General features: G+C 35.8%; 1 protein-coding gene across 1 annotated transcript in view; it reads right to left on the bottom strand.

The window, feature by feature from the left end:
• Positions 1-1500: 1500 nt before the first annotated feature.
• The window catches only part of STAM (signal transducing adaptor molecule), a 35720-nt gene continuing 10304 nt past the window's right edge, over positions 1501-26916 (bottom strand). The window contains exons 2-14 of the mRNA XM_055805297.1: positions 26059-26143; positions 19421-19496; positions 19243-19338; positions 18551-18697; positions 18195-18285; positions 16688-16880; positions 16282-16376; positions 14929-15017; positions 13158-13245; positions 10452-10506; positions 9961-10114; positions 7758-7933; positions 1501-6600 (exon numbers count right to left, since the gene is read on the bottom strand). Coding sequence (XP_055661272.1) covers positions 6351-6600; positions 7758-7933; positions 9961-10114; positions 10452-10506; positions 13158-13245; positions 14929-15017; positions 16282-16376; positions 16688-16880; positions 18195-18285; positions 18551-18697; positions 19243-19338; positions 19421-19496; positions 26059-26143 — 1595 coding nt within the window. The 3' untranslated portion in view covers positions 1501-6350. The remainder of the gene's footprint in view (positions 6601-7757; positions 7934-9960; positions 10115-10451; positions 10507-13157; positions 13246-14928; positions 15018-16281; positions 16377-16687; positions 16881-18194; positions 18286-18550; positions 18698-19242; positions 19339-19420; positions 19497-26058; positions 26144-26916) is intronic.

Genomic DNA, 26916 nt, shown 5'->3' with positions numbered 1-26916 from the left:
TCTCAACCTGCAACTGGAAATACATATATTTGCCTTCCCCCACCCCGCCCCCAATATGATTTTCTGTGTTATCGCATGTTGTGCATGTAATACTCTTGGCACCGATATGAATTTTAAGTGCAAATCAGCCTTAATCGGTTTCTCCACAGGTGCTCTCACAATGTCTCATTTCTCATTTCCTGCTTAAAACACAGATCACAATCAGTATCGATCGGAATGGTCTTGTCTTAAAATAATCCAGATAATTTAAATTTACAAACACTGTGATCCTGCAGAATAGCATAAGATTTTGAAAAGCAGCTGCAATAGTAAGACAATGCATTAAGGTCACCTTCGTAATGCAACATGAAGTGACTGCTATGAAGAGAGATTACATATGAACCAGTTCATTGAAGTTTAAGTTAAGATAGTTGGTTTGATCCCCTTAAACACACTGATGCTTATTTTTCACCTGTTGCCAAGATTCATGGCAGCAGGTTTTACAGTAAGTTTTAAACACTATGGAACAAACTCTCAAACTGTATTTACATCATAGGCATCTCAACAGAACACACTCTGCCCAACAGAGAGGGAAGTAAAGAAAACTCAGTACTAATTCCCTGTCCCAAATCAGAGATGTTTCATTTCTACACTATCTGTAGGAGTTTCAATTCTGTCAACTCAATTGATATTCTCTTGAAACATAGAAATTATACTTAAATAACACACAGCCCACACAATCACTTATCCTAAAGGTGTTTGGTTCATGTTTTTAGGAAGAGACTCTAAGAACAGGCCAAACTGATCATCATCTGCCCACTGCTCCCCAAGTCCCATGGAGATCTCAGATGCTTACACTGGTTTAAGCAAGAAACCAATAAAGTTTGACATTGTTTTAAGAACACAGCATACATCTCTCAAGACTATCAAGTTTCAACTGTAACAGTATTTCAAGCAGTAATGTGGACTCAAGAACCAGGCTTTAGCCTGATCTTCAGCTCACATAGATCAAACCACCAAGTTTTACGCTACTTTGTGTTATTGTCAACAGAAATGGAATTAACTGTCAAATAACTGTGTAAATTAACTGACAAGCTGCCAGTAGTATTTGCTTATTGATCTGTAAGCACATATATAATTACACTATACAGGTACAGTTTTCATTTGTTCTTTTCCACCCCTGTAAAATATTCATGCTGTATTTCTTACCAAAAGAAAGAGGACATGCATCATACTTGAAATAAGATGTACAATCTTATGTATTACTTTGGTTTTAGCTGAAGGGAGTTAATGACAGATTAAAAAATTTAGAAGTACTAATCTATGTGTAAGCACCATACAAAAAAAAAAAAAAACCACACCAAAAAAAACCAACCCACAACCCAAACAAAAAAAACCCCTACCAGAACAACCACAACCCCATCTCTTCCCTACCTGCCTATTGCATCTCCAAGTCCTTCCAGCAAAAGTCCTTTTCTGATTATTCTTCCATGAAATTTATAAATTGACTTTGCAGCGTAATGAACTAAATACTCCAACTTTAATATTTTGCATTCATACCAAAAACAATAAACAATTTTTACAAATAGTGTTATTTACTAAAACAATTCTTGTACAACAGTGCAGTATATCTAAATATATACATATGCCAACATCAAAGGGAGCATCAAAACAAACAAAACCAAAAATGCACTTCGCTACTGTGTACACTTTATTAAAACCAAAGCAGACTGCAGCAGGCTTCTTTTCTTTTTCATGACAAAGACAAAAATTATTTGGATTTCCAGAAGGACATGCAGGATAAAACAAAAACACCTACCACCTTTTTGCCAAGGTAGCAGAATGAAAAGTGAACTTTAAATCTGCAATTTTACATAGTAGGAAATGGAATGCTCTTAAACACAAACATCCTTATTTAAGAAACAGGCTTCAAAAATGTACATAGTGTTTTTTACATATTGAAGCAAAAAGTCCAAATGTCAAGGCCTTCCCATGTTTTATTTGTTGGATATGTGTCAGATAGTATACACATGAAGGTTAATACTCTTCATTGCAGCTGAAAATGAAAAAGGACTAGCTGTAGTGTAGAGTCGGTCAGCTTTACTAAGATTGAATAACAGAGTAAAAAATGATTCTGCCTGCTGTTAGCAACAGTTTTTTGTACTTTTACTTCACCTTTTTCTTTAAAAAAATCTCCTCCCAGTTTTTAACTGGAAAACTTATGCTCCCACGTTCTTCAAAACAGATACATACATCTTCTCCAAAGGAATCTGCAGTTACGTAACCCAAAGCGCCATTGTAGCTGCTGTAATTAGAGATATTCTTTTTCATTCTGTCTGTGAAATCCAGCAGACAAGGTGTAAGACTTTTATATTTAACGACTGCACAGATATCTTTGAAATATGAGTGAAAAATAAGGTGATATTAGAGAATATACTAAAAAAGTTGGAGAATGAGGTATTAAGCAGTTCTCCAGTGTAAATCTGATGTTCCTGCCATCTAGATGAAATCAGAGAACTATAATAGCAGCCTAGACTTGGTCAGCAAAATATGTACGCGCTACTAAAAGCAAATTTATCTCCATTGTTGCATCTAAGCATTTGCAATCTGACAGATTTCTCTGAAGTTCTGGTTACTCAAATTCATTTCAGCTCCCTCTGCTTCAAAATTCACGAACAGTAGCTATACCATGAGGGCAATATGCTGTTCCACACCTGTTGAGAAGCATGCAGTAATTTGTATATTTTGTTCCTTTTTACTGCTGTTTTACTGCTGTTTGTATGTCCTTTGGCTGGTGACATTAAACACACATCTACATGGGTGCCAGTGACTAAACAGAGATGGGTAAATACGTTGCCACTGTTCCTGCAGCTGCCCACTGTGGAACACACTGCCATGACATCAGCGTAGCAAATTTTAACACACTGCCTCAGTTATTTTTCCTGGGATGCTTTACAGTAAGTCTTGACATCTTTGTTATGTGCACATAAATTGAGATGATACACATAGGTAAACAAGCTTTGTTTATAGAACTGAAATGCACAGAAGGCACTTTCCACAGTTTGCTCCAGTTCACGATAACCAAGCCACTAAAAAAAACCCTTCTGAAGTTAACATTTTTGTAGTCCTTAATAAAAGGGTTAAATAACAAAGTGTTATATAAAACATTATGAAAACATTTTAGCTTTTCATTGACAATTTACATGTAAAGAAACAAGACATTCAAAAATTAGGTCTTCTATTGGAACATGAATAACACAGCATTTCCAAGGATTATTAACTTCCAAATAGATTAACTTCCTGAAACTTTATTTGCTAAAAAGTTTTCCCATACAGCAGCTGTACATGTACTTTCCCCCTCACCCAGATTTCAGTGTTCAACACTAAGTGTTCAATAGTAAGACAGAATGTATGTGAACTTAGTCAAAACAATGCATACATGAGGAATCTGAGAATAAATCACAGCAGAGAAGCACCAGCAATGGCATCTCCAGGTTCATGACACCAAACCAGCAGAGGAGTACTCAAATATAATTGCTGAATTATCATTTAGAAAGTATACAAGAGGATGAGTGAAGGAACTAGTGCAATGACAGCACCTAGCAAGGTAGGAGGAGGCATCACTTTAAAGCATCTAGCACATGGGACACAACCAAGCGAGAAAGCAAAATTATATTTTCTGATAAATAAAAATAATCAACTTGAAGTAACACAGCTCCAAATTCAATTTAATCTGAAAATTGCATCTGAAATGGGAAACATAGGATGCAACAGAACTGCTAAAACTCTGAACCTTAACACCTAGTGATCTACCGCACCAACCGTGGACAATGAAAACAGATTTTAAGTCAACTAAAATTCACAACTTGTTACAGGAGATAACTTAGACCAGTGACTCTAACAAAGGCGTGAAGAAAATAAAAATTAAAAGCATCCACCTTTTTTTCACAGCTTTCATTATACTGAATTTATAGTGGCGTTGCATTTTAGAAAGTTGGTTTTGGTCATGATGAACACGAAGAAAGGTGATTTTGACTTTCTTAAAGATGGGTAAATGCCCAAAATAAGTTGGAAAGCAGACTTAAAATACACCCAAGTTTTCAGTGTTCAAAGGAGAAACCAGTAATGAGCATTTCTGTGTGTTAATGAAAGACTACTTCAAAAATTTTAAAAACTAAGATAAATTAGTAACAAAAAATAGATTTGTTGAGTCATTTCTGTACAGAGATTCCATAGGCCCTTAGCAGGGAACATGTGACCACCTAAGAATACACATAGTCAATGCCAGCTGGACAATTTTGTGTAGAAGTTACACTCTTCCATACACATTGCTTCTCTGGTTTTGGAATAAGGTACCTAAAGTATACAGAACACTATCTAAATTATACTACATGCTCTTTCTAAAGAAAACCACCTCTTTGATCTATAAAAAATTATCTATGACACAGTATCTTGGATTATTATTTTTTTTTTATATTTCCTTTCAAATTCCACATACTTTTTTGATGACACCAAGTGCTGAAGTAATGACAGTTTGTGAGGGTGCTTAAGAATTCTAGAGAAAAAAAAATACGTGAAGATACTAGTACCAAAACTGCCAGTTGGCTAGAACATCCCCGACTGGAACACATCAGCTATAAGCGCATTGTAACCACCCCAGTTAGAAGTTATGCAAAGTAGTCATCTGAAAGCGTTAAAAGCAAAACACCAGTGTCTATGAAAACAGTGAAACAAAGACATGTTAGGTAACTGCAAACAGATGCAGGAGTGTATGCGATAATTGAGGTCAGCTTATAGTATAATGTACAATGGCAACATTTAATTCCAGAAGCATCACACTAAAATATAGTACACAAAAGCAAACAATTTCTGACATGTACACTAACAAGACTGAAAACGTGGATCTGATGTTGAAGCTATCTAGTATTGCTCTAAGTGGAAATAGAGTCAATGGAAGAGATGAGGAAACCAGGATGCATTAATAGATTGAATACAAATGCAAAAGTTACAACACTCTTTGTACAAGAAACTCTGAACAAGAATATCTAAAATGCTGCCTTCAATTGCCATGTTCCTTTTGCAGCACCTCAGCTATAGAAAGAAAATATCATGCCTTAAAGAGCCACCTGGCTAAGTTACTGAGAAATGCAAGGGTTTAAAATAGGCTAATGCATGCTGCTGCAGAAGAGAATCCGAAGCAACCTGAAAGTGAATGAAAATAAGATGACTCATAAACTATTCATACTGTAGAAGGGCTAACAAACTCAAATGGTACAACTGGAAATTGAAACAGATGTTTAAGGCAGAAGTGTCTGTGTAAGAACAGTAAGCACAACAAATTGCTAAGCAAGGCCACAAGAGATAAAATAAAGCCCTGAAGGTTTGTTCAGCAAAGTGACTTAAATGTCCATAATTCTCCATGTTCTAATTAAGAAGACTTGAGTAAAGTAGTGTCATTCATGTTGTGTGTTCCAGTTTAAAACTCCATCGTTTCTCTTCCAACTCAATTCCTCTGTCTTTGGTGTAATCTCTACCAACACACATAGAATACAGTTCTGGTTCTCACCATAGAAAACAACATGGAAAAAATAAATTACATGCTTCTCATGATAAAATGCAAGATCCTGTTCTGTTGCATGGTCCCACGATATGTTTAGCAGCCTCTGAATAGTAGGTTTTAGTTATTAATTATATCTGAAGCAGAATCATAATTTGCTGTTATCCCCCCAAATCACTTACTAGTTTACTAGTTTACTTTGGTAGACAAGCCATCTAATAGTCATGATACACTTGTGTTCAATTCAAAAAGTATTGAAACCTAGACTCAGATAAGTTTGTAAATTCATATATAGATCTTAGCTTGTAAGTGTAACCATGATATGCAGGATTATCAGAAATACATCACATCTGTCATAAAACTAGACAAAACTATGAAACATGGTTGTCAGTTCATGATTAAAATAAAATAGTAAATTATTTTTAAACATTGTGTTAAATATATTCACATGATCACCATAGCTATACAAAATGGCCACTATTGCAATCACACACTATATGTACATAACATATATGCCACAACAGTTTGCAAGTGTTGAGTTTTCACAGACTAGCCAATTTTACCAGACATAAATAATCTTGTACCAATTTTTAGGCATTTTAAAAGGAATTAAATGTCCTTAATATATCTGTTCCTCTGCAAAATTAAAAAAAAAAATCCTAAAAAGTCAGTGCAAATTGAACTTGTTCACCAAGATAGATTCTTATTAAGCTGAGGATAAACAAAGTTGAAGAGATTAAAGGAAGAAACTCATAGAACTGCCAACTGCCTTCAGCAGAGGTTACAGAAGATTAGGAATCAGAAGTCCTGGATCCTATAGCAGAGCCTTCTGTGAGTAACTATGCTGTTGTTGTTGAGGTGTTGGAGGCTGTGGTTGTTGTGGAGGTGTTTGTTGACTGCCTGCTGTCTGTGGCAGAGGTGTTGATGCTAAGTTATAGTTTGGCACCTGGGACATACTAGTTCCAGCATTTTGATAAGCAGCAACATCAACAGTAGCAGGTGGCGGACTATACACTGAAGCCTGGTTAGAGTAAGTATTTCCAGCAACAGAGCCAACCATTGCACTGGGGAGGGAAAAAAAATAAATAAGTTGAAGTTGAATTAACAAGCCATTTACCAAGAGAACAGCAACACTTTATCACTGCTTCAGCTGTTCTTTACATACACACAAAATCCTCCTAAATCTGGACACCTTGCATATTTAACACTGTAGCCAATGAATTTTCCAATTAGAACTCAAACACACTCCTCAGATTTAAACACACCTCCCTGTGAATCTGTACTTTGCTTTATTTTCATGGAGCCCCATCTACTTTCCATTCTGCTTATGGAAAAAAACAAAATCCAACCAACCATTTTAAATAGCAAAACAAGAATTATGCAGAAGCTCAGTATATCAATATATGTCTTACCACTGCAAATAAGTAACTTTGGGGGACTGAGACTAACAAATACTTCGATAACTCAAGACGGATGTTTATCTCAACTTCATAAAATAAAATTACTTTATACAGAGAGTAAAAAAAGCCACCAAAAAAACCCCACCACCAAGCAAACAAAACCAAAATGCCCTAATCTTTTCCTAAGGTCAATTCAAAACTTATTTGTAATACCAGTAGCTTAGCCAAATCTTAGCATCTCTGGGTATCTACCCAAAATAGAAAGCCACTTGTGGCTCCTTTATATGGGGAAGCTGTTTAAGCTTTGGTAAGTATTCATAGCCCTATTCACTTATTTTCCAAAGTCAGCAGAGTTCTCGCCATGCTTCCACAGTAAGATATTTGAAAAAAGAACAACATGATATGCACTATCCCAGAAATTATGTAAAGCCAGCCAGAGCAGCAGATGATTTTCATCATGAGATGTGTATTAAAAGTTATATTAAAAATAATAATAAAAACCCTATCCATCATATCTATATAATTTTCTACTATTTTTATTTTATATAAAAATATAGATATAAATAAATAATGTATTTCTTACATATAAAATTTAAAACTAGATAAAATTATAAAAACAACATAAAAGTTTGAAGTTTGTCAGGAACTTTTACCATATACACAACACCAATAACACACACATTGGAAATAATTGCACTGCAGTATCTTTCATTTGTGTTTAAAATTATATTTCTGTATGAAAAAAGTTTCCTTTAAATACTATCTGTAGTCCTTGAAGTTTAAATTGATTTAAACTTGAACAGGAAAATATTTAAAATTACTTTGTGTAAGACGTCTGTGCAGGCTGACCAGGCAGTATGGAGCTGGCAGATGGAGTAACTGTGCCTTGGCTGAGAGAGGAGAGCTGTTCAGGAGGAAGACTGTAGCCTTGTAGATGGCCCATCTGTGCACTCCCTGCCACCAAATATGCACTACTTTGAGGTTGCCCCGGATAGACCTAGGAAGTTAAATAAAGAAATATTAAAAATAAAATAGAAGAACATTTATTTAATATCTGACTTCAGAACTTAAAGGCAGCCTCTCAAAACTTTTATTACAGATGTTTTAATAAAAAGCAACTGATTGTCTTCTATTAAGTGCTGCAGTATGAAAAAATTGCCAGCTTTTCAAAGGTCACTATTTACACTTGTAATCTCAGGCTCCAGTACCGAAAAGGTCAAATAGTTTACTGGAAAACTTGTATTCCAAGCTTGTATTTTAATGACCATCACTCATGCTAGCTAAAAGCTTCTACTTTTGAATGAAAATACCAGAGAATTTAAATTATGCAACAACAAGCAGTCCAAAGCAGAATACTTTTTGATGTCCAGATAACTTTCACCAAGTAGAATCATTAAAATGGAAAACCAATTGCATTTTTGTATCATTAGTTAATCTGTCATTTCATGTAACTGTTGAGACTACCACTGTAAAATTGTTTGAGCGGGGCAGAAGGGAAAAAGAGGTCTTATGAAAATTTCAATTGAAAATAAGGTAATGTTTTACAATTAACTAGAGGAAAAGCTTGCTAGTAGATGTGTCAACAGTATTCTACATCACGACTAAATTTCTAAACCCTATACTTTCGTTCAATCATGAATTATTTGACAACCCAAATTACTAGAAGATACCAGGTCTCATGCACAACTGAGTTCATTGAGTTTATGATATACAGCTCTTCTGTCCTAAGATCCATGAATCTCAGATGACATATTCATAGAAGGCTTATCAATATTGCAAAAGAATTTTAGAAGACAGAAAAGGCAGAGACTACCTAGCTTTTCAGAACTTACTGGCCCATCTTCATCCCCAAATCCAGTTTTTCCCTTTAAGAAACCCCAGAAACATGTCCATTTATAAAACATTAACATTATTTGGTAGGGTCACGACATGATTGCTTATCACATATGAACAGAAGACAATGTTCCTCTTAATGACACTGTAAAAGTATACATCATCTTCTTTAAAACACACTGAAACAAAGTACGTACTTGTAGGGAGCTAAAAGAACTAAATTTTCTTCAATGTTTATATAATACTGCACAGGTACTAATAAATTGGCTTGAATTATTTTTTTTTACTCACTCAAAAAGCAAGTAATTTATTGAAAAAACAATTTGAAATGTTACATATTCCTATAAGAAGGAAAAGAATACATCAAGTGTGCATTAGACTGTGGATTTAAACATCTAAATGTTTTAAAGACCTTTTAAAATACCATAGTATACAAAAAGGCCAAAAGACCTACTCAGAGAGAATGGCCAATTACATGGAAATGCTGTCATGAAAGAACTATAAATTTTAACTTCAGTAATTTAAATGTTAAATGCTTCCTACTGATATTTCCAAAAAAGGAAACTAAAAGAAGAGACTGATTTTAGGGTGGGGAGGGCATAATCTTAAACAGGAATTATACTGCTTTTGTTCTTTTTACTTTCCTTTTTTTTACCCGAGCAGCTTTAATTTTTAATTTTATGTGCAACTCAAAGCACGGAATGGGCTTTTTCCTTGGTCTAAAAGAACTGAAGCGAAAAGAACTAGAGGTGTTCGAACCTGCAAAAGGAGAATACCCAAAGCTTGCAGCTGAAAACAAACTTATTTTTTTTTAACATACTGTGTTGAGAGGAAATACTGCTTTTTCATTTGAGTTTATCTGTGAGGGAGCAAGATGATTTTAACCTAGCATTACGGTAACAAAGATCATAAAAAGAAGTTTCCAACTCAGGGGGAAAGGGGGGTGGGAACAGAAGGGCAGAAATAGGAAATGAATTATTATCTGCAATCAACAAGCTCCACCATACTTTAAATATCAGTACATATTTATTTTAGTAATGTAGAGAACTATACTGTAAAAAAATATTTAACCAAGTTTTGTAAAAAAGTTATTTCATGAAAAACTGCTTACCACTAATAATTTATAAGAAATCAACCATAGCTCAGTATGTACTTGATAATGTTAATGGCTATTAAAGGTTACATACATACCTGAGAGCCAGAAACACCAGATGACTGCATATAATACTGTTGGTTTTGTAGTTTTGCATACATAGAATACATTGGGTCTTCATTCACCAATTTGTTATACAAAGAAAGAGCCTCCATTGCTTTAACATTGAGCTCTGAAAGTTCTGAATGTTTCCTAGAAAACACATCTTAGTTTATTCTACAATTTAGATAACCTCAGTACAGAACAGATAATACAGGGAACTTTCATGAGATGTGACAAGCAACTTATTCTTACTGCCCGTGAAGTAATGCCTGACAAATGCCAGAATGTCAAACGGTACAATACTATAAAATATTGTGTGACTGGGAAAAACAAACATTCAGACCTCCTCCCAGATGAGAAGATACTAATACACACACCTATTTTCTTTGCCAATATTCACAGAAATGATTAACATATCATTAAGTAACAACACTGGTATTTCTAAGAATTAATTTTCATTTGAGCCAAAACACATGACTTTTTTTACCTGTCTATATCTTCCAACTTTTCATCTATGAGAGGTCCCATCTGGTGGCACATTGCTAGAACAGAAAGACATTAAAATATATCAGAGTAATAAAGATTTCCATATTGCAAAGTCAGAAGGCAACTTTAAAAAAAAATTATGACAGAAATGTGTAGATTCTAGTCTAACTTTTTTTTACATCACTACTATAATCTATATGCCAAAAAAGTTATAGTAACAGAGGTAGTGTCATGAACAATTTAAGAATGACATTCAGCTGAAGTTTTCAGTAGCGGTACAGTTTAAAAAGTACAATATCTAAAACGACAATAAACCCACAGAAAATAAAGACATTTAACATCCAGGGAGTGTAAAGCTGAAACTATTTTGCATAAAAAAAATTTCAGGCAAATCTGAAAGGTGATCTCTTCTTCAAGGAAGAAAATTCACCACTGCAACCTAAATCATGTGCTCAACCAACATTAGTACAAAAAGACTATCTACGAAAACAATGATGGGGAAAACAGGTTGCAATGATGCAAATCATCTGCAAAGACACTAACAGCACATTGCTATCTCACTGGAATCCTAACTGGGGGAAGGGGGCTTATTCAAACCACTGACACAAGCAAAAAGCAACACCAAAACTTACCAGAAGTAGAATGGAAAAGCATTAAAATAAACAAAAATGCACCCTCCTGCCAATCTTCAGCACAAGGACAGGAGGATCACATAACCGTCAAGCAAACCAGTTAACTAACAGAAAGACAGAGGTTTTCAAACTTAAAAATAAAGAGACAAGGAAGCTGAAAGGCGATACTGCAGTCTAACCCTACACCAGAATGCAAAAGGTGCCCACTTAGCCAAGCATGAACTATTTACTAACCAAGAGATGTGTTTAACACCAAGAGCCACTCAACGTTCAAACCGAGAGATGAGGAAAAAAAAAAGATTCAGGCATCAAATATGCCCGAAATGCATTACAAGCAGCCCTGGAACAGTGCCTTCCCTCCCAGTTTTCCCAAATGAGAGATGCAGAAGGCCCTGAAAGCCTCTGGGCCATGATGGGTGAAAGGGCATCACTGATGTGTTCCTTGAAGGCAACGCCAGGTGAAAGAGGAGTTGTATGAAAGGCACCCGTATGCTTCTTTGAACTTGGGAGCACTAACACATTAGCAGAAATGCTGGGAAAAGATGTAAAACCTGGTGTAAATTCTATCTTTTTTTATTTATAACACAAAGTGTGGTAGAAGGCATGACAAGGATTGCTTAGATGTCTGTACACTAACACAATGACCGCACTGCTGCCAGCCACAAACAAACCCGGGGCTCCTGAGAGTGTTGGGATGAGCTCTGCAATTGAAACACATTTGTGACTTGACATCTGGATGGCAGAAGAAAATGAAGTGGGTTTTTGTCAAATACTGATCAGCACCTGCCACCACTGGTAGGAACCCAAGATCCAACATACATCTATAGCAAAATTCCCAGAACCTATGCCAGAAGTAGTATCTACCCAAGGCCTACTTGAGTGCAAAGCCAGTACAGTCTTGAATATAGCACTGCTGAAATATATGCAGCCATGTTTGGCAAGTGCTGTTGAAGGTAGCTGGGGAGCAATCACCCGACTACACTACAGCTTTGAGATTCTAGGAGCAGTCCCACTGTTTAATATAAAACTCAGCATTGCTCTAACGATCTCACAATGTGTTTTGAAAGGAGACCCTAACGTAAGCTGTATCTGCAGGTTGGTTAACAAGCACACCTTTAATTTCTTTGCCTCTGTCCTGGACCAGATAGGGGCAATCTGCTTCTTAGACAACAAGCCTCTATAGCTGTATTTGGTACTTGAAAGAATAAAACCATTCATGTTTCTTTTTATAGCCCTTTAGCTTTAGTGAAACTAGAATATGTGCAGACACATCACTGATGTACAGTACCTAACACGGGATTCACTTACAGGTATGATGAACCAGATGGGTGTTGAAAGATGGGAGATATCCAAAGCTTACAAGCCTACGCACTTTCTTCCTGACTAACTTCTAGATAGATTTGGAATCTGCCATTTTTCTTAACAAAGTCCAGTCTTATCTGAATTGTTCGTTTAAGCCAATGTTCTGTCTCATAATTGGTAAGTTTCTTCCTTCTCTGAAGATCCCTTCCAAAAATTTTGGTGCATTTATCAACCCAGGTAAAATGGTCTATAATGCCTCTTTGAAGAGGCATTCAATTCGAGTCTAAAGGACTAGAATTTTTACCATTCTGTAACATATTTGTTTGATATTAAAGTCCTATAGAAATATTCATGCAAGCAAAAAGACTGGGGGACACCCACAGGTCTATTCTAAGCCTCAGTAGTACTTCTGCTTCCTCTCGCGGAATCTTCCTTACACTCCTTTTGCAACTCATGCTGTGCTACTCTAAGAAGAAAAAAGAGAAAAAAAATGAATATATGAGATTGAACTAAGTATTCCTGGGTCTTGAAAAAGAAAAGAATACAAAATATAGTTTTCTTGCAAGAGGAGTGGGCTTGTTTTAAGCTAAAATTTTGCACTTTGGTCTCTTAGATGTGGGAAACAGGAAATAAGAATATAATTATGGGTCAGGCACTTTTCTCAGGCATGCTTGGGGCATGCACATGAAGCTGAAGTAGTTTCAATTTGTTTTGATACAGGTAATGACTAGAGAGGAAAACAACAACAAAATGAAGCCATGAGATCTTCTTACCCTCAAGATGAAGCAATTCTGGGAGGTCTGGCTGGTCATCAGATGGATCTGCACTTTGCAACATCTGCAAGAGCTGGTCCATTTTATCCTAGAACACAAATTGTGTAATTAGGGCATATGTGGGGTGAGAATTAACACTTTCAGGAGAGTAAATTAAGGCAGCTATTTACAACAGCCATTTGGATATCCTGGGACTTGGAAGTCATCTAGACTAACTTTAAGAAAATACAAATCATACATGTTACTTTACAGGAACTAAGATGCTTAAACAAGGAAAAGCCAAATTATAAAAATTATTAGTAATAACAAATGGAATGTGCAGAATACCCCTTTACTCCTAAATTTCCTTTTAAACAGTATTTTCTAAGCAGTTTCCATTTTTCAATTTTAGTTATCACATAGGCAATACCACCACCTGGTGGGATTAGTGGTAATGTTTTCACAGAATACATTGAGTAATTTAGAAAGAGACGGGTACTGAAAAACCTCTTGCATTTTTTAAATGTAAGTGTATAAGGCCTATCAGCACATGAGCAATGTCATTACTAATTTATATATGAAAGGATTTTGTTAACGTGATGTTTGGAGGGGTTACACAGTTGACTTCAGAATAAGTAATCCTTGACTAACCATTTTAAGTGCAACCCAGTTATAAAAATACCAAAGGGTAGAAAATTAACAGGCATAACCTCTTTGAAAAATATGTCTCAGAGTGAGTTATATTGTTTAAACAAATATTAGATATAAAGTATTAAAAATCACTTTTTAGCTGAGTGCTATCAAATAAATAGCCTTTAACAGGCCAGAGTTATACAGGTCATATAACTAAACCCATGCTTTTTCTTCCCTAACCCCAGGAAAGGCAGGAAGAAGCCAAATTACTTACTTCCTTAAAAATAATACTATGGTAATTCTAAAAAGAAAACAAGCCACTATAACATAAACCAACAAGGAATCACAGAAGACAAAAGCTGGAAGGCACCTCAAGGCAGGCCTGAGATAAGCTGTTTCAGCAGATTACAAACTAGTATCTCTTGGGAAGAAGAGTATTTGAGGCAGGAGTTAAACAGGACTTTAGAAAGGCAGTAACTGATTTTGCATTTCAAAAAACAATGACAGAACCCTAGTTAAGAAAGAAATAGAAGGCCATGGAAAATTCTAAAGATAACAATTCTAAGCCCCCCAGGAGGGAGAGAAGAAAAAGAACAAGGTGGTGGGGAAAGGCAGGGGAAAAATATGGGCTGAGAGTTCTTCGGAACCTTGCAGAACCGCTGCGGTGAGATTGTGTAAATCTTACTAAATACTGCTTATGGAGCAACAAAAAGATCACAGTTTTCACAGAGGGAAAGAGGTCTTTCAGACTGGAAGAAGACAGCAGTGGTTATTCTGGAAATAAACCTAAGACAGCATTCAAGATGGGTAACTCTGAGGTATCCTAAAGTACTTAAAGCAAAACTTGGAAGTAAATGCATCACTCCACACCAAGCTTCTGGTCTGAAGGTGAACAGCTGTATAACCTTGGAGCAGGGCCCTAAATAGAATGCAGTTTCCAAATTCAGTTTCAGAAATTCCCAAGAACTTCAAGGCACATGAACAAACTCGAATACTGCAGATATTATTTTTTTAATTTAAATCAACTTTCCCTTCCCATTCTCTTTCGATTATGTTCTCCTGATATTTCAAATTGCTTTTGAAGTACAGGATGAAACTGTTTAACATCACACATTTAATTGTACCAGCAGATGGAAAACAGGGCTTTTATCATGCTTACTTCATCAATATAAACTGGTTCAGGCTCAGGTTCTATTGTCTCTACTTGAACTTCATCACTGAACTGCACTGTTTTCTTCTCAGCTTTCACTGTAAGATAGACAGGCAGACTTTATTTTAGAAAATAAAACTAAACAGAACAATGATGTAAATGTTATACAGCTAGTATGTTGGCTAAGTTCTTTGCATTTGAAACATCTACTGTGAAAATTCAAAAAAACCCAGTGTTTTGTTAACATTTGAAGGCCAAAACCATCTCCAAAGACATAAACAATCTTTTTAAATGAATCTGTAAATTGCATAAAAAAGGTATCAGTCCACATAAGGTCAACAAAAACATGTGTTAGCAAGTAAATGTCTTTATTGTAGTCTCCCTGAACATAACATACTTCTTAATAAGCCATCAGAAAAAGAGACTGAGAGAGAGTGATTGGAAGAAATAGAGCTAATGAATCAGGTTTAAGAGAAAACTGATAAAGTAACCTATGACAAACCAGAGCCTTCTTTTCTCCAGAACAAAGTATAGAATTGAAAGTTTTCAAATTTTGCTATTCCTTCTCCCCCAAATAGTACCTGCAAAAGCATCTCACTCCTTTGTAGTGGAGGCCACAACAAAAAAGCTATATATTTGGGAAAAAAGCCAAATACTACTCTTATCACACTACTATTATCAGTTAGTCTTAACATAGAACAGATGACTCCTACAGCATGTAATTCTGCTGACCTGCTCATACCTTTGGCACATTCATATTAAGAGCACGGGAGATCAATCTTGCAAACCCATCAGATTTACATAAACCAGTTCTAGAATATTAAAACCTTGTCTAATATTTAATATTTTTATTAAACATTTAGAGTAGGTTAGACTCATATAAATAGATAAAAGAAGATAACCAGTATGCAGAAAAAAACTCCTTCAGTTACACACACACAGAGCAAATCTACAGCTGTAGGTTTCTTGAATTGTTTAAACAGTGGTAACCTTCTCCGATTCCTGTATACCCAAAGGCCTTCAGTTTTTCCTTGATTAGATATGTACCATTGCAACCAGGCAAAAAGGCAATTTGGAAAAAAAAGTTGTTGCCCAAATTTGTCTAGGTGTCAATGGAGTTGTTAAATGAGTTTCAAGGAAGCTACTGACAAAGCCAGCAGCAGGCAGCATTTTTCAGCAGATGCCAGCTTGGGCAACCTCGGTCTAATACATAAAGTTATGACTGTTGTTTGTAACAGCACAGCAAATGCTCCCGCGTTTTTACTTCGAGTATCATATTAACTTGCAACTGAACTCTATCATAAGGGAAAGGAAACAGAGAAAGTAAATCAATAGAGAAATATCCCTTGTAAAGTTACTTACTCATTTCTGGCTCAGCAGAAAGATCAGCTGTGACAAAATTAGACGGAAACAATCCTATACCCTGATGAGTTTCCCCTTTCCACCAATTTGGATCACTAAAGATTAAAAAAAAGAAATTATTAAAACCCCCATACATAAAAATATCCATACTCACATGGAATTTTCCAAAGAACTGCACTGTACAAGGCATTTACATGACTTATACATACACAGACATCTTTACGTAAGAATCTTTATGCAATAACATCAGTATGTTAAAAATCTAGCAAATAATTAAAGTATTTAACATGTAAATTTATTTTATTGCAATTGTATCCCAATGTATGCTTCTACATAGAAGATATGATTACTCCTGATTGATTTTTACAGTCTAATAAATTTATCATAGGTAGTCTAAATGTATTACCTGTCATCAAGGATAGTTATAAGTTCTCCAGCTTTAAAAGTTAATTCGTTGTCTTCAGCAGCCTCAAAATCATAGATTGCACGAACCTTTCGGCCCTCATGTTTGTGATTTGTTAAAAGGCTTGAGGTGCTTGGGTACAAACTGGAAAGTGCTGTTTGCTGTTGCCTTTGTTCTTTTAGTGACAGTTCAATAGCTACAAAAGAAGAGTTATTCACATGAAAATTCCCTATAAAAACAGGCTGAATGATACGAAAATTAATTCTGTGAAAACTTTCAGTATTAATGTCATTCCTGTTGCTTCATAATCAACTTCTGCCTTTCACTTATAAATAATGGTAAAAAACCAAAAAGATGTTTTACAACTAGAGAGCACAATTCTGCCCATAGATTTACTGAGGCTTTCAATATGGACAGGAGAAATAAATAACACTTAAGCACAAATGGGTTAACTCAGTGAAGTCATCCATTTTTTTATATTATTGTTATTGCCTTGAACTGACGTATTTACATTCTTGCTAGCAAACAGACGATGTTGAACTTTTCCAGATTGCTTGAAACATGAAAAAGATACAGCCGTTCAGGTACACACTGTTTCTCTTTTAGATCAGGGGTCTTGAGCCAGGATTCACAGAATGGCACAGACGGCCTGAGGTTGGAAGACACCTCTGGAGATCGTGTTGTCCAATTCCCTGCTCAAGCAGGGTCACCTAGAGCTGGCTGCCCAGGATTACGTCCAGACAGCTTTTGAATATCTCCAAGGATGGAGATTCCACAGCCTCCCTAGGCAACCTGTGCCAGTGCTATGTCACCCTCCCAGTAAAAAAGTGCCTCCTTAAGTCATAATTAAGAAAATTATTTTTGCTTAGAAATGCAAAACTTTGTCCACTCCTTTTCTCTCCCTGTCATTTCTTGAAAAATTTTACATTTCTTGGTCATCTTCAATTAAACTTGACTGAGCAGAAAGGTTTCAACTCATATTAAACTCCTCCAAGTTTGTGAAAAAAATGATCATGCTTAAGAGACATGTTTAAGAACGCAGAAAATAAACATTAGAGAAAACACACAGAATATAAGCCTTTGAGATACAGATCCCATTAAAGCTAGATTTTGGAGGGTCAACTGTTGAAGAAACCATTAGTAACATAGAGAGATGGGCTAATGGCGATTTAAATAAATCAATATTAGATTAGATTTATGACTTATCAAGTTTATATTAGAAAATACCTAAACAACAACAAAAAAATCCTATCAAAGATGAGAAACTGCAAACCGTCCACCAAATACTAGTGCAAGAACTTCATTCATATAGTGAACCAGGAATTTTTTTAGATTTTTTTACCCACAGAACATTTTTAATCGCTAACCCTCCATGAAGGGTACAAAAAGAAAGGAATAGAAATTGTAACCACAATCCATAAATAGACAAAGGAAGGAAGTAAAACATTTGTTCCTGCTTTACCTGATATTTACCAATATATTCATCAGATCAGCGAGTAAATGCACTCACCTTTAGCTAAATCCTCCTCTTCCTTTTTGTTGGCTACTGTACCAGGATCTTTGGCAACTAGAGCTGGACTTGCTTTTGCCTGTTCAGCAGCCTAGCCAAAAGTGAAAGATGTAAAAACAGATTCAACAAAAAACCAACAAAGCATTAAGTTCATCATTTTGATTTTATTCATCTGCAATATAAAAATCTCGAGTGAGAGCATTTCATACCTCAAAGGAACATTTTATTAAGACAAGAGTTTTCATTTTGTTCCCTAAACACATTATAGAATTCAAGACTACAAACTGTAAAATACAGAGCTGAGGATAAAAAGAATTTGTCATCTCCTTTAAGAACAACCACAAAATTTAACATACCTGTGAACCAATAGCTGGGAAAGTAACTCCTTGCTCCTTAAGATTTTTTATCATAGCAGATATTAAACTAAGCTGTGGGTCATTCTTGAATTCATCAGTCCATTCCACCATAAGGGCTTTCAGCTTTTCACAAACTTTTGGATGACCCTGCAAGAACAGTAGAAAGTAGTTAAATAATGTAGGAATCTGTTCTTAATTCCTTAATTTGAAATAATTTCATGTTATGTTACTGTGAATATAAACTGTATAGACACTTTATTTTGGAGTCAAATTTATCACTAAGGGATATCTTAGTTAAGAAAGGGAGAACAGTACACCAGAATTGTGTTTGTACTAGTAAAATATGTACTAGGCCCAAAATAAAGAAAAACAAGGTTATATAAAAGCCCTGTATTATCTCCATTTCACCACATCTGTATTTAGTGTTTCACTGTTGTCATTTAATGTGAAAATGAATTTGTATATTTATCAATCAACACACCACACCTCACCTCCCCCAAACAGAATACATAAGTAACCATGGCTGTGAGAAAAGACTTCCTGACACAGTCTTCCCAGTAAACTTGTATCCTTCCCCCAGCCACCAAATTTCCTATCTTCCAAAAGTAGATTCCATTCCACTTCCAGATCACCCCAATTTTCTGTCTGATTTTTCTTTTCTATGAATTATATAAATCAAAGAAATACATTACCTTATTCAACACATTGCTTACTTCACTGGCAAAATCTCTTGAACAGACTTCTAAATGAAAGATTTTGCCACAATTTGATACACATGCACCTAGAAGCTAAAGACAGAAAGATTAAAACTCAGATGTTTTGCAACGTAACTTTTCACGAAGGAAAAGCACTACATAAAAAGGAACCTACTGTTAATGCTTGCATAGCAACATGGGGATCTTTATGGTTCACTCTCTTCATAATAGAACGGAGACAGTCCTTAGGCCTAAAAAAATAAAACAGATTTTAAAAAATTTAGTGGAATGAACACTAACTGATAGCAAGCTCTCCTAAACATCATCAGTAAATTATTTAGCAGCGTATAAGCGCAACAATAAAAAAAATACACTAGTAGCAGCTGTAGCCATATCTATCTGTAGGATTGCTAGCTTTCTTAGTTATCAAAACCTCTCAGAAAGTTACATTACCTTTTGTAGTTAGAAAGAATTACTGTAATTACTCCAGAAATGCATAAAATCCCTTACAAACAGAGAACTGTAGTTCTCTGTAGTCCATATACCTACTTCCCCGAACTTCACTCACACACATGAGCGCATTTGCTTAGGTACTGATTACCAACACCCTTTTGCTACCTTTTTAATTACATTTCTCAGAGTCTCTTTTAATCAGCAGAGGAACATTTATAAAGAAGATATGCAATGAACCAACAAGTGCTAAAAAATTGTTAGACATTCTGTATCAAAGTTTCAAAACAATTCAACACAGAATTAATTACAGGTTTCACCTAATGTTGCGGTAGGTAGAAACAATGTGAAAAGAGAATTTAAGAAAGTTTGAATGGGAGTTTCAGGCATAGTTTAGTGTATTAAAACCTGTGTGACTTTCTATTATTTTCTTCTGTCTTTAAAGGTGGTAGAACGCTGAGCAAGGCTGGGGTAGGACTTATCATGGGCATACAAGCATTAGCTGTTGAATAGCCCTGAAAGGATAACCTTGAAAGGGGTTAAGTAGGGGAAGAAGAAAAAAGGTGGTAAATTTAAACTAGAAGATTTTTATGCATTTCTGGATTATTTATAGTAACTTTTTTTTTTTTCTAAGCAATACTTTTTTTTTCTATTGAACTGATACCCAAGAACTAACACGAAACTTAGGTATAAGTTACACCACTGCTTGGCTATACTATATTTGGCAGTGTCTACATTTTACAGAAATGTCCACCTCATATTTAGTAGTACTAATTATAGAAAATGCTGTCACACAGCAAGACGACATACCACTTAGTGTATACCTTCATATAAGCAATTATTACAAATGAAGGCTATAAGACAAGCACTGCCTTTTATCTATTAATTATCCAAGACTTATCATATGTTCCCTTTAATTGAGAAAGAACACATGCTAAAATTTTCAGAAATAACTGCGCTTTTTAACCATTAATTTCTGAGGACGACATCAATGTTATAGGAGTGCAAACACAAAAAAGTGCATGTCCATTAACTGTGAAGCCAGTATTTATAGAGGTAGGATGCAGGACCAAGACCATAGCAGTTCAGAAACAGGACCATTACCCCAAGGTTTTTTTTTATTAAGGAATCCAAAGTCTTATTAAAAAGTAATACAGTAACAAGAAAGCCTCAAAGCCAAACAATCTTCCACATGTGTCAAGTACAATTATGAAAAGGTAAAATACCAACAAGAAACCCCTCGGTAATTCACAAAACCACCTTAATAAATTTAACAAAAAAAAATCTATTTGCCCCTATATTTAACAGAAATTATCAATATTTGATTGTTAATGTTTTAACATGCTCGAATGTTTAAAATAAATCTTTTGATTACATCTACAGAAAAAAAAAATGCTGGGTTTACCAATATTTAGTCACACAGACTAAGAATCCATATTCCAGACAGAACTGTAATCCTTATTTTTACTTCAAATTAATTAATCATAAAATTTAGTTTGTAAACTATGAGAAGCACTACGCAGAAATCAGAGGGAAGGCACACAGCCCGCAAGAACGGAATTCTGTTATTAGCCATCTTTCCAGACCATACTATACACACACTGGGCCACAGTTCTGCTCCAATGATTCTATAATCAAAATTTCAGATGCAGCACAGTGAGTGGGAAAAACAATTCAGTAAGGGTCAAATAGGGCAAGCTACAACAGAAGCTATGGTATTATATACTAATATCTCCAGAAAACATTCACAATAAATTTCAGTTTTAGTTTTAGGGAGTAAAAATTAAGGTATTTGATTATATTTTATTTAACAAATACAAAATTAACAGCAATCAGAATCTAAAAATACAACTCTGCACAGAACATTTCATATGTTTTCAGAAATTTATTTTTCATTTACAGTCCAAGGTAACTGACTGTGGGGCTCAAGATTACATAGGTGACTCAGTTTTCTTCCTTGCTCCTTCAGAAACAAGCCAGTCAAAGAGCTTCCTGGTGACCCTGTTAGACAAACATTGCAAAGACTTTGTAAAATGCTACTGAGACTGGGTAACTTGGGGGGTGAGTGGGGGGAGGGGAATAGAAGGTAGTTTGGAAGACTATCAAGTAAGCAATTTTACTGTTCTCTCTGGTATGAACAGGCACAAAAAAACCCAAAGAAGAATCGGCTAACCAGAGTACTGACTCACTGAGGCAATGATTAATTCATAAGGAATCAGGACAAAGTTAGGCAAGCAGCAATATAGACAAACCATTTCTCAATGAAAACTTTCCAGTACCCACCCCCAACAGAGAGTGCTGCAATGAAGATTTCTATTTTATTAAGCATTGGAGTATTCTCCCAGTCACTGGCTTAATGTTTTTTTCAGCCATTGTTTTTAGTAAGTAGCTTTTCTGGACAAAAACTGAAGTTGTGATAGTTTCAAACCTAAATACTGATGTGTCTCATTAAGTTAACACAAAAGGTAGAACTATCCCAAAGCCAAATGCAAACAGAATTAGACTTAGGAACGGCCAGCACTGAAGTGACAGTGGGGAGGCAGGGGGTGGGGTGCTTCATGCTGCAATACACCACATGTGGCCTTTAGTTTTCGTTTTTATCCTGCTTAATGAATCATCCAAATTTTACAATGTTATTTTACCCAGAGCTGATAAACTATAGATTCAGTTGTGCTGTGTAAGCATTTTGTAACAAAGCAAAAATCTAACCTATCCTGTAGTCAGACGATTTTAAACGTCAGTCAAATACAATAAAAGTTTTTAACATAAACAAGTTTTCAATATTGCTGTAGAAAAACAGAAAAAAAGATTGCCTTTAATGGTAAAACCTTTTTTTTAATCATGTTTCCATGTTGAAAAGGCAACTTGCTCACTGAATTACCAGTACTCCCAAAAAATCTGATGCAAACAACGTAATATACAACTGCTGATCTGTATTAGTCCTTAAATTCAGAAATGAAAAAAATGTGTTGTCTTTTAGACAAATTTTAGATAATCTTAAAAACCTGATGTGAAACATGCAGAAAGTATTGAGTTAATTCCATACTACGTATGGCAATACTTCATATATGCCATTATAAACAAGGCATATTATTAAAAATATTACAGAATATACTGTCTTTCCAGGGTTTTCTATGAAAATTCCAGCATCAACACTAAATTAATTAAATTTTGAAACTCACAAAAAATAGAGGAAATGGTCAAAGGGAGAGATTCAGTGGAATTCTAATTATTAAAGCCTGTTTAAATTGGTTGTATTAAGGGAAGAAAGATAAAACGTTTAGCTATTGGTGATTCTCTGTGACTAAGGTACTGCAATGTAAAAATTAACAGTAGCAATTCTGCTACTGAACTGTAACTAATTTATCTTAAGAGAAAATGTAGGACCTTTGTAGCATAACAGGTTTCAACAGTTTCCCCAGATGCAAACAAACTGTTGGCAGATCTAAATGAGACAATGTGCCATGTAACACTGTGAGACAAAGTGACTTAAGTCCTTCCAGTTTCCTGCTGTTTCAGGTGTAAGACATTCTGCATCTAAAATGCTGCAGACATACAATGAGGCTTACAGAACAGTACAAAGAAAACCCATAAACCAGAGATTTTATAATCTAAACCTCTACCAAAAACAGCAACACACAGCTTGTATTGGACCAGAATTGGTTAAAAGGTTAAAGTAGATACCAGTTAAGACTAGCATCCTTGCCACAGGAACTTAAACTGCAGGAGAATTTCAAACACTGTGGCACATCAGATTTAAACTCCTTAATGGGGAAGTTTGTCTTACTTTATCTTTCCATGGCATGACATAATACATCAAATCAAAGAAAATCCACTATCAGTAAGTTTTAACAGAATCTGAATTTAAGCGACAAGCCTATTACAAACAGGATAAATATTACAAAGGTTGAAGTCACAGCCAGGATAAAACCACTGTTTTAATAAAAAACACAACACAACAACAAAACCATACACAAATAAACAAACCCCACAAATCATAACAGAAATTCCAGCTGTCCCAGAAAAACCTAGCTGCACATTACCAGACACTCTCCAGTTCTGTCTGTATTCCCAAGCACCTGTCTCTTGCAACTACTTACATTTAAGCATTGTTCAGTAAGTTGCTGTGAAACTAAGTCTTGCATGTGGAAATGCTTTCAGTGATTAAACAGAATACTGAAGCCTTCAATAATATTGTTACATGCTCAGCATCAACATGCACAAGGAGTAGAAATGCAGTTTTACATATGCAGATTAATATGAAACATTATTTAACTAGCCAGCTGTTACCTTAGCCACTGTTATACACAACAGCACAGAAGCCTCACTATGCTATTTATAAGTACTCCTCTAAAGACCATCTCTAATCCCAAGGAATAAGCTTATTTGCAAACCTGTCCTTTGGAACAAAAGTCCCAGGTGGGAATATGCTGTCTGGCATCTCATACTGTTTCCCGCAGTTTTACAAGGCAATCCAAGTTGTTCTCAGCGAAGCCATTCATTAAACAGCAGCAATGGCAAACCTCTCTTTTTGAGGCTATTCCTTACCTGAATTGTTACAGGGAATGCTGGGAGAAGATGTATTTAAAACACTTCCAAAGCTTAATGCTACATTGAATAAAACCACTGTAAATACATTGAAATAATTCCTTTAAACTGTATTTTTTATTTGTTAACTCAAATTACACTTTATCTTTTCATGTCCAAAAAACAAGTGCGTGTATAAATTCCATGACAGAGTTCAGTAAAGAATCATTAATGGAAGCACTAGTGGCCCATGTTAAGATGTGTTTAATTTAATAACACATTTTCAATATGTACATTTATCGAAGCCCTGACATCAGAAATAGCTTCTCAAAACAAGGGGAAGAAACACAGAACCTCATTGCTTTCTGTGACAAAGACACTGGTGGTCTGGTGGTGAGGACAAGGGAAGCGCAGCAGATGTTTTATACCTTGGTTTTAGCAAAGTTTCGACATAGAGTTGAAGCTCATATAGTTTCCTCATTACCCAATTGGTGAAATATGGGCTGGATAAAATGTTAATAAGGTGGGTGGAAAACTGGCTGGCCTCCTACGCTCAAAGAGTTGTCACCAGCGATGCAAATTCCAGCTAGTGGGCAGTAACTAGCAGGGTTCTCTGCTGGAACCAACAGTGCTTAAATGCCTTCGCTAATAACCTGAATGATGGGAGGCAGCGCACTCTCAGCAACTTTACTGACAACAGCAAACTGGAGGGGAGCAATCAATATACTGGAGGGCAGGGCTAATATCCAGAGGGGCCTGGACAGGCTGGAGAAATGGGCAGACTGGAATTCAAGTTCAACAAGAACAAGGGCAAGGTGTTGCATTTCATATGGTCTGCACCAGCAAAGGCCAGGAGGTGACCACCTAAAAAGCAGCTCTGCAAGAAAGGATCTGCAGGCCCCATTGGGTAACAGGTGTCAGCAGGGCAGCCTGGCAGCAGACAACCAAACGTATCCTGGGTCAAGCAAGTGGCCAGCGAAGCTAACAGGGCCAGGGAAGTGATCCTTCCCCTCTGTTCTGCACTTGTAAGAGTGTATCTGGAGTACTTGTCCAGTCTGGGGCTCCCCAGTGCAAGGGGGATATTGATGCACTGCAGGAAGTCCAGTGGAGGGCTGCCAGGATGGTCACATGCAGGGAGATGGAGAGCTGCTTTCGGTTTTGAGAAGAGTGAACTAAAAGGGGACCTTACTGCTTTCTACAACTACTTAATCAGAGAATGCATAGAAGGTGCAGCCAACTTTCTTAGAGCTGCACAGTCATAGGATAAGATGCAACAGATAAACTGGGACTGGGGTAATTGGAAGCAGAATGCAGGATTATTTATTTGTTTACCCACTGACTGTGAGGGTAGTTAAATACTGAAACGTGTGGCCCACAGAGGCTGTGGAAACTCTGACGTTGGAGGCATTCATGACTCGACACAGTCCTGACGAACCCGATGTAATTAGACCTGTTTGAAGCTGGGGGGTTGGACTAGATGACCTCTGGAGGTCACCTCCAACCCAGATTGTGATTCTGTAAGAAAAATCCCTCATGATATCTCCTGGGTTTACAGTGACACTGCTAAAACATATCAGTTTGTTTATTCTGTTATATTGCTAAAAAGCTGCTGAACACAAGTCCTCATTTTAACATCAGCTAGTATCTCCAAAGGAAGAATTGCAAAATGATTGAGCAGAAAATCCATACATTTTCCTTTTACTTGTAACAAATCTGAATTAAATCAAGCTGTTGCAAAAGTATACAAGATAACAAAAATTTCATTCCTCTCATCTACGTATAACACTGAAATAACAAACTTTTAAAAGTGGGGAGGAAATTTCTAAAGTCACTTACCCTGTGCGTGACTGTCCAACTTTATCACAGATGTCCAAGATGAGGCCCCAGTCTTCTGCAGTGTTCATCTCACTGGTTGCTTTCTCTGATGAATAAAGTATAAGTAAATCAAAATACAAATTTTAAAAAAATAAACAAGTAAAAGAATTTAACAAAATTCTCAACAAAGACGTCGCAATAGTACCTTTCTGTATATTGCTAAATGCATGAAAAATCCTTGTATTTAATAAATTCATATATTAAAACTGTTATATCTAATTATTTTTAACTTTTGCATGTCTACTCATGGCCGTGAATTTAAACTCATAAGCAAATATATATTTTAAGGTTGTTTTCCCACATAATAAAGATATACCCAGAGTATGACAAAAGTATTATAACTATCAACAGATATTTATATTTTTTTTCATTTGGAACTATAAAGTTTAATAGGATATAAACAACCAAAGCTCTAGTTCGCTGCTGAGTCAGATACAACTGCATTGACCACTTCAACAGCCACTAAATTGCTGTGTCTTGCATTTCCTTTCTAGGTATTACAACTCAGCAAGGAGGATTCAACAACTCATTGATAATCACTAAACTTTTATGCCCCCATCTTCATCTCTGCTTTGATGATATATATTGCACACTCTCCTCAGCTATAAAGACTGCTAAACCAACGCTAATCTCATAGAAGCCACCGGAACCCCTTCTTCCAAATCTTTCGAATAGGACAAAAAGTGTCCCTGCTGAAGAGTAAAGAAATGGAGAGGGTAGGTGGAGAAGAAATAGATTCCACTTCAGAAAAAAAGAGAGTCTCTCCCTATTTCTTCCCCAGAAAAGCTTAAGTACACAGAGGATACCATTAAATAGAAG

This window comes from Falco peregrinus, chromosome 5, assembly GCF_023634155.1.
Source record: "Falco peregrinus isolate bFalPer1 chromosome 5, bFalPer1.pri, whole genome shotgun sequence".
Taxonomy (NCBI): Eukaryota; Metazoa; Chordata; class Aves; order Falconiformes; family Falconidae; genus Falco; species Falco peregrinus.
Note: the sequence above shows the minus strand (reverse complement) of the source record. Positions and strands in the feature narration are given on the sequence as shown.